Source organism: Theobroma umbraticum, unplaced genomic scaffold (assembly GCF_002168275.2).
Source record: "Theobroma umbraticum cultivar Fairchild unplaced genomic scaffold, ASM216827v3 scaffold_147.0, whole genome shotgun sequence".
NCBI classification, from domain to species: domain Eukaryota; kingdom Viridiplantae; phylum Streptophyta; class Magnoliopsida; order Malvales; family Malvaceae; genus Theobroma; species Theobroma umbraticum.
In genome coordinates, this window is record NW_018397259.1 from 3702069 (window position 1) to 3716293 (window position 14225).

Consider the following 14225-nt stretch of genomic DNA (forward strand, 5'->3'; position numbering starts at 1 on the left):
TGTGTAGGCTAAATTTAAGTTAAATTATAAGTTATGGAGTAAATGTTTGAATCTTCTGAATTTTGCTAATTAAATGCTTATTAATTACAAATAGATTTGGCATACAAGAAAGACTACGAAAATTTTGGAGATCGATCTATAGTTAGTGGAAAGTAAAGATCGTATATCAGGCTTTGATGGTGCCTTTCTAACGTGAGTTAGGCCTATTCGAACATTGGTCTGGGGATCTTTAAGCTGGGCCTAGAAAGCTTGTTTCTTTGTGGTACTTAGCCGGAAAAAGCTTGTTTTGCCAGTCGACTATATGCCATCCAATCTCTTACTTACAGGAAGTTGTCGAGTGGGCTTACTTGTATTGGGCTTAACTAGGGAAATTTCTTTTTGCAACTTGAACAAATGTGGGTTGCACATGCAGAACAAGTTGATTATCATAATTCATACACATGGGAGGAAAATCAGCTTAAGCCATACGCAATAGCATGCAGCTAGGCTAGGTGTATACATGATCATGCATTGTATGTTTCTATTCACAAAGAAATTAAAAACACCAAATTTACACACACGCCAAGGAAAGATCAACATAGGCCATGGGGTTTCAATAATATAACACACTTATATCCAAGACACGGGGTTTGCAATCTTCAAGAAAAATTTTGAGCTTCTCTTCTTTCTTTCTTTTCTTTTCTTTCTTTTTATTTTTTAAAAAAAAATCTACATGTAATAATTTCTTTTACTATCTAAATCTTCTTCAAAGCAAATGAATAGAAAGTTTAGTAGGGTCCAAGTCAAAAAAGTTTGAATCCCAAACAGAACTTCTAACCCCACTTAGGGTTTCGGGGGTTAGTATATCAAAGGTGAACGAAAACCCCAAGAAAAAGAGGGGAAGAATGAGCATTCCTAGAGCTTGTTAGTTTATGTGAGGATTCTATTTGAGATAGCAGAGACAGCCACACAGACACGCATGAGGCCATGCATTATTTTATAGTGTTATAATTAGATAAATAAATTAATAGGCCCAAATCCCATCTCTCTCTTTGACTTGACTTTATGTCTTTATTCATATGCCATTTTAATCAATAGTATCCTAATGCTGTAATACCAATTTTTCTTGTAAGTGAATGCGTAGTCTTATACTAACAACTATACCAACATTTCATCAAATTCAAACTTACTTTTCCCTTTTATTAAAGGACAGTAAACATTACCAATATTTCATCAAGGAGGGGTAACAATTGATGGCCCAAGTTTTAGCTTTAAGATTTTAATGGGAAGTAAGAAATTCAAGAACAAAAGAAAAGGGAAAAAGAAAGACATGTAATTAAAGATACATGCAAACAAAATTTTATGAAAGCCTAACATATGGAGAGACAAGGCATGGGGAGCAAAGGAGGGGGCATGGGAGAAGGATCTCTTTTCATCTTTATTAAAGTCTTGCTTTTCTTGGAAATCTCTTCTTTCTTTTGATGTATAAGAGGGTTTTGGCTTTTGCCAAAAGAAATAAAAATCAATTTGCATGGATAAGAGTGCAAACAAAGTTGCAGAGAGAGAGAGGATGGCAATGGCAACGGCAATGGCAATTGGCAATATATATTTTGACGTAGAGAGGAATTCTTTCCAAGAAGGCACGGGTGCTCCGCTGATTTCTCCGATGCAATCCCAGTTCCCACTGGCATTTTGCTTTGAATATTACTAACTCTTTTCTTTGGTTCTTGTGCTTCATATGACCTTATAATAACCTCTAACTCTTGTATCCTTGTGTCTAAAACTACAAAAGCAATTGAATACATTATATAGTGTCACAACCCAACAACAAACAAATGAATTAATTAACTTTGGATATCTCCTCTTCATAATTAATTCATCTCTCCCTTTTCCCTTTCCTTTATCACAGATAGCAAGAGACAAAAATTTACTAATATTCTTTTGTCAGTTAACCATGGAAACAGTGGATAAAAGGGCAAAAAACGTATCATAACTTAAATTCAAATCTCCCCCCTCCCTTCAAAGTTCAAACCTTCTACAATTTTAAATCAAACACACCATTCGTACAAATATAGCACATTGCATAGTGTTGGAAGGATATTTTTGAAGTAGAAATTCATATGTAAATGTAAGCAAACCATAATCAATTTGGTCTTGCTTTTTCTTTTATTTCCTTTGCTATACTTGTAAACGATCAGTGAAATCAAGCAAGTAGCTTGCATAGCCTTGAGGTTATGGATTCAAGCAGCTGAAACTCTATATAGATATAGATATCAGAGCTAGCCTGAGTGAATTGTCATCTTATGAATGGCTGTTGCATCATCAATGTCATTGAATTCCAATACATAATAAATTACTCAACATTCGTCCACTTTGTAAGAGACATTAAAGGCACTATATACGAATCCACAACAAACAGCCTAATGACATACAAACAGACAAATTTGCAAACCTAAGACACAGAGGGTTAGCATTCTCAAACTTGATTTTCATACATATCAAGTAAATTATAGAACAGTGCTTGGCTTTCACTCTCCCTGGAGGCAACGTCGTTCACTCCCAGGCACCATGGTTGGCCACTATCAGTTCCTCCCACCATAATTTACGTGATCCGATTTCTTACTATATTCCTTTGACCGAATGCCACGAGGCCTTAGCAAAGTGGGCGGCGGTTTCCTATCATTGAATCTTCCCACCATTTTCTCTCGCTTGTAACCCGGTCATGTGTCTTGTCGTCACCACTCTCGACCATACCCAAAACCCTAATCACCTATATGCATTAATCTATCTAGTTGTATTAACTTTTACCGGAAAATTTACCTTGCTTTCAGCCTATGATTAATTCATAAGTTCGAGGCTGCATAGGTATATGATTAGAGTTAGAATTAAAGCTGGAAAGTCATTAGTTTCATTTTGAAACGACAAATCTGATCTAATATTCATTGCAACACTAAAGAATGACAAAGATGAAGAGGTAGAACTAATGAATATAGCTTGCTCCTTTGTTCTGCAATTAATACAATTATTGAAGTACAATTTTATCATCCTTTGCTTTTCTTTTTCACCCAATGATGCTCAATACGAAGTATTGCCAATGACGATAATTCAATTATTGCACGTCTCCGGTGAACCCTGGTGGTTGCAAAATCATACTTGTTGGGATGTATTTACACTTAATGATCAAGACATGTGACATCGTTTTAATTTTTAATGCTTGATGTGTTGGTTTAAATGAGGATTAGATAGAATTCAAGAAAATGGTAAAATTGACTATAAGATGAACTTTTCATCAAACGTTACTTTAAAACTTATTTCACTTCTACTACTCAGTATGTAAATAAAAATTATGTTAATATCTTTAGGAATATAATAAAGTCAATATTTAACTTTGTTTTATACTTTATAAGAGTAAACCGTTAGATACATCCGAAGATTTGTAAAATTGTTTAACCTTAAAAGTTATTTTCTACCTTAACTAGATAATAAGAAATTTGGATTCTTTTTATAAATGATGAAAATTCAAGTATTTATATTTATTTTCAGAACTTAACACTTTTATTACTTTTGATTTTTTTATTATAGTCTTATTTGTTTTGGTATATCAAAATGGTTCGTAGTAAATTTATTATATAGACTTGCAAGTGTCACTTCTTAAGACAATTCTTTAATCAAGACACTTATTTTAAAGATATCTTTACATTTTTTAAAACATAATTTTTGAATAAAAATATTATTTTCATAATCACCTTATAAAAAAACAATCATTTATTTCATAAAACATAATTTTTGAATTATAATATGAAAAGATAACTTTTTATATCTAAACTTTTGAATTGTAATGTTTTTTCAATTATCTTATATCTTTTAGATTTAGAGATATTTTTTCAATATATCATTGTACCAAAAGACATAACTATTCACATAAAAAATTTATCTATAAAATTGAATAGTTATACTGCATCCCTTAATATAACATAACTTTTGAACTAAAATAATTTTTCATTATATAGCATAACATTTAAGTTAAAATAACTATTCATATAAAAAAATAATATTTTATTTTGAGAATACACTAACATAATATTTAGAATCCCACAAAATATAAATAAATCAAGACATTGATGGAACGATCTCTTTCACCTGCATTGCTTTTTTCTCTATTCTCCATAAATAATCGCTAACTTGACAGTTGAAGAAGGGCATGCCAGAAGCTACCTCTACTACCCTCGATCGCTCTTTCACTACCTAGCAGGGCTCTACTTTTACGTTAAACTTAGATCCAAAGATCATCTCTCTAAATTTTAAATCTTAAACCCTAAGCCTTAAATTTAAAGATTTTAAATTTGAATTCTAAAATTGGAATAGTGGCACTATGAATAGAAGAGAGTATCATGTGATACTACGTAACAAGGAAGAAGAAACCATAACTATAGAAAAAAAAAATAACAACTAATTGAAGTGTATAGGACATATAGGAGACTGTCATAAAACTTTTTCCCTTTCTTTTTTTTTCTTCTTTTTCTGTTGTAATACTGCGGTGGCAGGTGGGTACATGGGATGGGAGTGCAGAGTGCAGGAGGCCGACGGCGTTCTGGGTGTCCTCACGTGGTGGTGTGGATCCCACAGATTGAAATTGAAATAAAGGGTTTATGCGGCAGAGGATGCTCTGCGTAACAAAAGCATGGACTTGTTGCATGAACAGCATGGGCTGCATGCATTTCTGGACTGGACTTCACGTCCAATAATCATCCATGGGCCCATTCCATTGGCCCAAAACATTGCAGCCGTGGCTAAATTAAGGATGTATGACGACTTCAATTCAAGTGATCTCGAGAAGGTGATCATGCTTATTATTATGCATAGAGGTAACATCTCACCATATGTCAACCGTATGATAAAGTTATAAAGATCATGCGAGTAATTAAGGAAAATAATTTATTTTTTATCTAATAAAGTTTTTAAGAGAGTGAGAATTGGAACCAATTTATTAACAAAATAATAAAGCCCATTTAAGTTAAATGCATGCAGAAAGATTGATTTACAGAAGTGGAGGAAAGTAAGACTTGAATATATCGGTTCTGATTTTAGCTAGATGAAAAATTATTCCAAGATATTCATGAAACGATAGGCAATGACGAAAGAGTACTGTAGCCTACTTGAGGGCGTAACCTCATCATTGAAAAGGGACCAAATAAATTCAAAAAACAAATGCTTGAAATTCCTTGAAAAGGGTTCCCAAATTCCAATATTTGTGAAGATAACAAGAATCATAGTACTTGCTTACAGACCCCTAATGGGGCTATAATATAAACGGATGTGACAACAAACAAAGGGTTTGGTAGGCACAAGCAGGCATGAGAAACACATGGCATTCCATTTTGGGGTGACATAATCGGAATATCTACACATGGCATTCATTACTACTTCTTTTGGATGCCTCCCAACACATCAAGCTTTTTTTTTTTTTTTTTCTGCTCCCTATTCATTATTTTATATGTACATTCATGTGTCCTAAGCAGTTTCTTTTCATTTCTTCAGGGTGCACAGTCCTAAAGGGTGTGCGCATATTGCACTAGGGCAATCCGTATCTGCCAGCAGTCAAAATTTCAAACCCAAACATCTCATACTTGAAAACATTGCTAGAGCTCTTGAATTCATCTCCTATAAAAAAATTATTATCCATAGAAATATTTTGAAGGTAATATACAATACACGATATTTCATTAATATTAAAATTTACCGACGAATTATCAACAGAATAGTTTACCGACGGTATATTTATCATTGATCATAGGTAAAATATGCTTTTTGTACTCCAAATACAATACCAACCTAACCCTAACCCTAGGATAAAAATAGAAATATTATTGGAGAGTTAGGTAGCTGGTAGTTGTTTGATTTTGAATTACATAAAGAACATACTCTCGCTCATGTGTGCATATCATATGCTGACTGTTTAGAACAAATAATTGGCACTATATTTCTATAATATACTAAAATATAGAGGAAGATTTTAACTTGACATCTTTTGTTTGGAGAAATCGGTGAGGTAAACAAACTAATGTTTTAACCATGCACAATATAGTATTGTAGCAATTTAAAATAATATTAAAAGTTGTTAACATCATGAATTATGGTTCACAGTTACCATATTTGTTTAATAGAAACTACTAAAAGATTAAGTAAAGTTAACCAAATGAGAAAAAGGGTATCCCATGTATAGTTTCAAACAATTATTAAGTTTTTTTAACTGTTTCCTATTGGTACTACTATTCCCACATTAGCTAAGGTACTATATATAAACTTCTAAACAAAAGTTATTAGATAATGTGAACGGGTGTCTATTGGCACTTGTTAATGTGATATTTATAGATATAAAATTGCAATTAGTGTATCGCCCCTTTCTAAATTTAATGAGAATAACCTATTAAATGAAAAAAATTCTAAATATAGTATTTTAACTATTAAAGATCAATTAAGTTATTATTTATGATAACAATTTTCTATTGACGTAATAGTTAACAATTAATGTGATAAATTTCTATATTGAAAATATAACTTAATTAGTATGATGATAACTTTAAAAAGTATTCTTAAAACATTTATTAGTAAAGTGAACTATTTTTTTAATTTTTCTCATACAGTCACTTTTAGTATTTGAAAAACTTAAGCATTATCACAATCCAAAACAAAGAACTGGAGAGAAAAACACCTGACTCTAAAGCCTCTTAAAAGAAAATAGAAACACATTACATTATAATATATTCCTTGCATAAAAAACCACAAGAACTTAGACATTCAAAACAGCCCAAAGACGAGCAACCAATGAAAGACACAATAACGTACATATGCCTAATCATCAATAAGCACTGAACATGTTTGATCAATCAATGTTTATTTCTTAAAACACCACAAAATGATTAATTTTTTTTATAAATCTGTTTATATTTGACTTCATCGACTATCTTCTACAACATGTCAATATCAACAAAAACCCTTCACAAAATCCATGACTTAATATCCGAATTAAGAACTCATGAAAATGAACTATTCTTAATCAGCACTTATACATATATAAGCACCCATTAATTGAAATTTTAATTAATGAACTAAGTATGGAAATAAACGCCAATTAACATATGGGTCATAAAAAGTAGAAAGCTTATATTACCAGAGTTGATCGATTTAAAAATGACCATGATTTGTAAGACACTAAGAATTTAAATTAGAGATAATATGACTGCAGGCAGAGCTATATGTATGAACTTATAGGAGGAGGAGGTAATATTGGCCAACCCTAAGAGGATGGCTCCTAGGTCAAAAGTGAGATCTTCTCTCTCTCTCTAAAACATGAAGTGAAAGACTTTTTGGGTTAGTGTTTCTCTGTCTAAGAAGAGGGCTAAGCTTGGGGCATGATTATGACTAGATTACCGAGAGCATTTATTTTTACAGTGGAGATAGCAGGCTTTTAAATATAATAAAAAGGACTTTGAGGCCATGTGTTTTACCGTCTTTGATTCCTTTCTTGACGGTCAAACTTACACAGTGGGGTTTCTTTGCCCCCTTCGAGATGAGTCTCTCTCCTCCTTTCTGCAACACCTCCACCCCTTTAAACTATTTATTGTCTCCACTGCCTCCGTACACCCCCTCCCATGCTCGTACTATCAAAGCATACGTATTCGTTTCCACGTATTTGTACCAGTATTTCAGCATGTATATACTTAGGATCATACTCTTTTTATCTTATATTACTTGGAAATGATACAAAGATAAATGCCCCAGAAGAGGGACATGAGCAACTAGGTCAAAGCTAGCCCGTGGCATATTCAAGCAAGTGTATGGCCTTTGGTTTTGAATGGATGAAATGAAACATAGAGAATGAAAAAGGAGAGAGAGAAGGAAGAGTTGACAAGAGAGCATTGAAAAGAGGGAGAGAGTTGCATTTGGATACATGAAAATTAGATTTTCTTCCAATCTGTCCCTGAAAACTGAAAAGGAGAGACAAAAAAAGAAAATGAAAAATAGCTTTGAGAATGAAATAAAACTCAGAGACCCGGAAGACAAGGGTTAGTGTCCTCATATAAGGGTGCAAAGAGCAAGCCCCCTTCTTCACCATATATTTTCTTTTTTAACCCTTTTTTTTACTTGAAAAAGAAAAAAAAATACACACAGGGTTCTCCTCCTTTGCAATGTAAAAATTTAAAAAACCCAGAAAAAATTGTCAGTCATGCATGAATTATTGTTATGTGCACAGCAGGGAGGGAGGGAGAGAGAAAGAGACTCCCGTTTGTAGCGGGGGAGCAGTTTGATGATTAGGACTTGGAGATAATAGTAAAATAATGGCATGGATGGATGGAATGTGAGAAAGTTATGGGGTTTTGTGGGCAAAGACTGAAGAAGGGTCTCAGCTGATACATAATAATATAAATAAAAATTATTATTGGGAAAGAGAGAGAGGGGAGAGCAATGAAAAGGGATTGGTTAGGGGGAGTGGTAGGAGCAGATTACACTGACAATGAAATGACTTATGTCCAACTGGGCATGAATAAATGGGTGTGGGAAGGGGCTGCGTGTGGGTTTTTTCTCCCACTTTGTCAGATGTATATCATCTTCTACTACAGGTGTTTCACAGCAAAGAAAGAGAAAAGCTTTTCTTTGAATCCCATATATATATTTTAATCATTATACGATACTATAGTATTATATAGTAGATATGTATATATATAATATACATACATGTATATATTTATAGACCAATTGCAATATAATTCTTGGATTCTCCTTCTAGAGCCACTTTGATCACATTGTAATAAAGTAATTGGGAGGTAATTTAATTTTTATTATAAGGTGGGTAGAATCAAGGATGGATATATCTGTCTGTCTTTGAAGTCCAAATTAAGGGGGAGAATACAAGTGTGTTTTAAGTTTACGAAACCACATGCTTTCATAGGTTTGTGACCCATGTGTGTTAGCCCTTGTAAGCCTACATGTATAAAAAATAACTTCAACTATCTATCAAAAGGCATGAAGATAAGCTCAACTTGCCTATTCTTAGATTGCAACCAAAACATTTTCTAACTCTTCTCTCCTCTACCTTTTGATTATACTCTTTTTCTTCTAAGACAATCCTTTAAAAACAAAGGGAAGCAACTGAGAGAGAAAGTTTGGTTTGTAATAGACCTTTAAGGATGTCTCAAAAGAGAAAGACTGTGAAAAGATCATCTCAAATCGTCCTTTTATAGTGATTTGGGCACCTCCTTGCTTTCTTGATAACTAGTTTCTCTCCACACGAGACAAATACAAGACTACCCCTTTCTCAACCCAAATATCTAGTAGTATCATTCTCTAAGACTGCCCTTGAAATAGAAGGGTGCCCCATTTATGATTATAGTTCATGAAGGGTTTATATAAGTCTTCATCTTTTGCTTTGGAAGAGATGATTTCTCTTCAATTTTTTTGACCTTTCCTCTTCTTTCTTTTCTTCTTTACTACTCCAAGGTTTCTGTCACTTCACTTCCGCCTCTAGTACTACTTTCATGCATGAACTAATCCCCCATCTCCCTTTGCTCATCAGTGAACCATAAAAGCAGCAATCTTTCAAACCTGTCTTTTCAGTTTTATGGCTTCCATGAACAACTGGTTGGCTTTTTCTTTGTCACCTCAAGAACTCCCATCACAACCTGTTGATCAAGACCATCACTCTCAAACCGCAGTCTCTCGCCTCGGTTTCAACTCCAATGACATCTCCGGTGCCGATGTGTCTGGCGAGTGTTTCGATCTCACTTCGGACTCCTCGGCCCCTTCTCTCAATCTCCCTCCCCCTTTTGGCATACTTGAAGCCTTCAACCGAAACAATCAATCCCAAGGTTTGGTTTGCTTCGCTCCGTCAAAGCACACCCTCACTTTCTCATCTTTCTCTCATGTCAATAGCTGGAGCTCCAAAACCCTAACCATTCATTTTGTTTTTCAATCATATTAAAAGAAGAAAAAAACTTCATTTCCTTAATAACTAGTATTCAAATATTTGATATTGGTAGTCTCTTTTTGTTTTTTTCCTTTGCAGATTGGAATATGAAGGGTTTAGGCATGAACTCAGATGGAAACTACAAGACAAGCTCAGAGCTTTCCATGTTGATGGGTAGTTCATGCAATGGCCAAAGCCTTGATCAAAGCAACCAGGAACCAAAGCTTGAAAACTTCCTCGGAAACCACTCTTTCTCGAATCATCAGCAGAATAAGCTCCATGGTTGCAACACCATGTACAACACTACCACTGGAGAATACATGTTTCCCAACTGTTCATTGCAGCTCCCATCGGAGGATACGACTAATGCAAGAACAAGCAACGGTGGGGTTGACAACGACAGCAACAACAATACTAACAATAATAATAACACCAATATCAACAGCGGCAACGGTAGTAGCTCCATTGGTTTATCCATGATCAAGACTTGGTTAAGGAACCAACCAGCACCTCCTCAACCAGAGGCTAAAAACAATGGCGGTGCTTCACAATCCTTGTCTCTTTCAATGAGTACTGGTTCACAAACAGGCTCTCCTTTGCCTCTCCTCACCTCAAGCACTGGGGGCGGAAGCGGTGGAGAGAGCTCTTCCTCCGATAATAATAAGCAGCAGAAGACACAGACAGGTATGGATAGCGAAAGCGGTGCAATTGAAGCGATGCCAAGGAAATCTATTGACACTTTTGGCCAAAGAACTTCCATATACCGTGGTGTAACCAGGTTATATTATTATTTTCTTTTCATATACTACCATGAAATCTTTAGTTTTTCGTTATCATTTTTTATTTTGCCCTTTATTTTTGTGTTATTTTATAAAGATTTTAGGGTTTTGCTTATTGCAGGCATAGATGGACTGGTAGATATGAGGCTCATTTGTGGGATAATAGTTGCAGAAGAGAAGGACAAACCCGTAAAGGAAGGCAAGGTAACACGTTGTGATTGCTCTACTTGATGGACCTCCTATCAATTTCTTTTTTATAAAATCTTCTTTGTCGGTAAATCCTGGATGCTTCTAACACTACATACACAAGGCACTGGAATATGCTTTCTTTCCTTCATTTTTAATGAATTATTTTTTACTTTTTTACTATTATTATTATTTACAAACTCCTGACTCCATTTTCTGCATTTTCACATGATTTGACGTGGGGCTTCCTCAACATACTTGCAGTTTATTTGGGTAAGCACAAAAGGATAAATACTCCTGAGATTAGGTTATTCCTTTTGTGAGTTGGTGATTGAGTTTGATGAAGTTTCTCATGCTTTTGCTTTTTGGTTTATAGGAGGCTATGACAAAGAAGAAAAGGCAGCCAGAGCTTATGATTTAGCAGCACTGAAGTATTGGGGAACCACAACAACAACAAATTTCCCAGTAAGTTTCCACTTTTGTTCCCCAAACTGGAATAGGGTTAAATCATTGATATATGGTGCATTAATTGCCTATTTTTCTCCTCTCTTTGTACATTTGGATTCATTCTTTCGGGAAAACGAGTTCCTGTAAATTTGCCCCATGTTCTCACTTCCATTGACATGCAGTTACTTTAGCCAAACAAAATGGGGGGCAAAAGGTCTTGGGAGTTTTATATTACTCTGAGCAACTGTACATGTTCTTGTGCTCCTAAAAGGCATCCCCATTAATAGGAATTTTGTCATGTAATGGGAGAAAAGTTAGGTAGTTTTTTTGGGTTGAATATTGCCTAAATTTATGGGTTTTGTTCAGTATTAGTAAATCTTCTTTTTTTTCTAATAATATTTATATATATACACACACACGCTATATTTTAATTACAGATTAGCAACTATGAAAAGGAGTTGGAAGAAATGAAGCACATGACCAGGCAGGAGTATGTTGCGTCTCTGCGAAGGTATAGCACTGGACAAACAATGGCCTTATAATCTATCTTTGATGGAGCAAACAGACATCAAATGCATGAATGGTTGAACTTTACGTGTGGTTTTGATGCAGGAAGAGTAGTGGATTTTCTCGAGGAGCATCTATCTATAGAGGAGTCACAAGGTAATATGATATGCAAAATTATACATAATCATTTTCAGTATTTGACAAAAACCATTCTGAGTCTTAGGCTCTTAACAAAGGATAAACAAACAATTGCACTAGGCTAGAGGTTTTGCACTTTGGAATTAATATATTCTCATTATAAGGGAAGAGAAAAATTACAATTTTTTTTTCTTTAAAAAACATTTAATTCATGATTATAAGTAACAATGCAGGCTTTGTTCTTTGTTTATTATCATCGTTTTGGTGTCCTAATGAGTTCATTGTAGAAACTTTGCTATGAAGAATATCAAGTTTTTAATACTAATTAACATTGTAATTTGGTTGAAAACAGGCACCACCAACATGGAAGATGGCAAGCAAGGATTGGAAGAGTTGCAGGAAACAAGGACCTTTACTTGGGGACATTCAGTAAGTTTGATTTCTGAATTTTTGATCTTTCATATGTGTTTAAGCTTTATAGAATGTTTTGGCGAATGGCTAAAAAAGTTTTAAATAATGGTACTGGCAAATTGAACTGCTCAACTCAATGCTTGAATTTGATGATTTGTTCACTCGATAATCAATTTTGTTTGTTGATGTAGCATACACTGTAAACTTCTTTTGGGGGGATGTTTTAGATGGTCATGTCGAGTGACGGTTGTTTTTTTGTGATAAAAAATTATATAGGTACGCAAGAAGAGGCAGCAGAAGCCTATGACATTGCAGCAATAAAATTCCGAGGACTGAATGCTGTAACCAACTTTGATATGAGTAGATATGATGTTAAGAGCATACTAGAGAGCAGTACATTGCCAATTGGTGGAGCTGCAAAGCGATTGAAAGATGTTGAGCAAGCAGAAATGGCTTTGGATGTACAAAGGGCAGATGATGATAACATGAGTTCCCAGTTGACTGATGGAATCAACAATTATGGTGCAGCACACCATGGCTGGCCTACCATTGCATTTCAACAAGCACAGCCGTTTAGCATGCACTACCCGTATGGACAAAGAGTATGGTGCAAGCAAGAGCAAGATTCTGATACCAATCACACCTTCCAGGATCTTCATCAACTACAATTAGGAAGCACCCACAATTTTTTTCAGCCTTCAGTTCTGCACAACCTCATGGCGATGGACTCTTCTTCAATGGAGCATAGCTCTGGCTCTAACTCTGTCATCTATTGCAATGGCGGAGGTGGAGATGCTGCTGGAAGTAATGGTGCTAGTGGTAGCTACCAAGGGGTCGGGTATGGAGGCAATGGAGGATACATGATCCCCATGGGTACAGTAGTAGCCAGTGATAGTAACCAAAATCAGGGCAATGGCTTTGGAGACAATGAAGTGAAAACACTTGGTTACGAAAACATGTATGGATCAGCTGATCCATATCATTCTAGGAACTTGTATTATCTTTCCCAGCAATCATCAACAGGTGGAGTGAAGGCTAGTTCATATGATCAAGCTTCAGCGTGCAACAACTGGGTGCCAACTGCAGTTCCTACCATTGCACAGAGGTCTAGCAATATGGCTGTCTGCCATGGAGCCCAAACTTTCACGGTATGGAATGATGCATAAGAGACGAGATTGGAAGAGAGATGGGTCTAGGGAAAGAAAAGGATGTATACATATCTGATTTCTTAACTTTGATTTCTTCCTTACATTAACTAATTCAACTAAGGAAGATAGGCCCCTTTTGTTGACAGCCTTTTTTTTTTCTTTTTAATCCTCTAACCCTGCAGCATATGACAATTTTAGAATTAAGGGTCAAAACTGAAGTTCAGCAATAGCATTTGAGAGTTGAGTTCCTTAATTGCTATGAATTTTGGGAACTTCAGATGGATCCTCGGAAAGTTTTATAATACCAGGCTTTGTAATTTTGAATAATATAGTTATGATGCAAAGAATGGGATTGTCCTCTTTTCTGTAAATTTGTCATATATATCCAAGTGTTCTAGGTGCATGCATGTGATTGGAATTAACTGATAGGCACATTGAAAGTGGATCCTATAGGAGAGTTTTTTCATGATGTCTTAATTTAGGATATGATATATGGGGTGGAAAGAATCATTCATTGCATCAGTGTAAAACACCTTTTTTAACCTTTGGATCTTAATAACGTGGAGTGCTGATCGATTAAAACACACTTTTCTGCTCAACCTTTTTCCTCTCTTCCTCGCTTCTTCATCTGTTTCCCACTTCTTGTTTCTCATTCTTCATCTAAGA

General features: G+C 35.0%; 1 protein-coding gene across 1 annotated transcript; it reads left to right on the top strand.

Annotated features, from left to right (window-relative positions):
• Positions 1 to 9598: 9598 nt before the first annotated feature.
• Positions 9599 to 13577, top strand: BBM (Integrase-type DNA-binding superfamily protein). Its single transcript, XM_021426223.1, has 8 exons — positions 9599 to 9845; positions 10043 to 10721; positions 10844 to 10926; positions 11285 to 11373; positions 11793 to 11866; positions 11968 to 12018; positions 12353 to 12429; positions 12688 to 13577. The coding sequence occupies exons 1-8, from the start codon at positions 9599 to 9601 to the stop codon at positions 13575 to 13577; spliced, it is 2190 nt and encodes a 729-aa protein (XP_021281898.1).
• The last annotated feature ends 648 nt before the right edge of the window (positions 13578 to 14225 follow it).

Coding starts and splice junctions, on each gene's coding strand:
- BBM (XM_021426223.1), top strand. CDS start 9,599: ATGGCTTCCATGAACAACTGGTTGGCTTTTTCTTTGTCACCTCAAGAA. Junction 11,374..11,792: donor CAACAACAACAAATTTCCCA/GTAAGTTTCCAC, acceptor TTTTAATTACAG/ATTAGCAACTATGAAAAGGA. Junction 11,867..11,967: donor TATGTTGCGTCTCTGCGAAG/GTATAGCACTGG, acceptor GTTTTGATGCAG/GAAGAGTAGTGGATTTTCTC.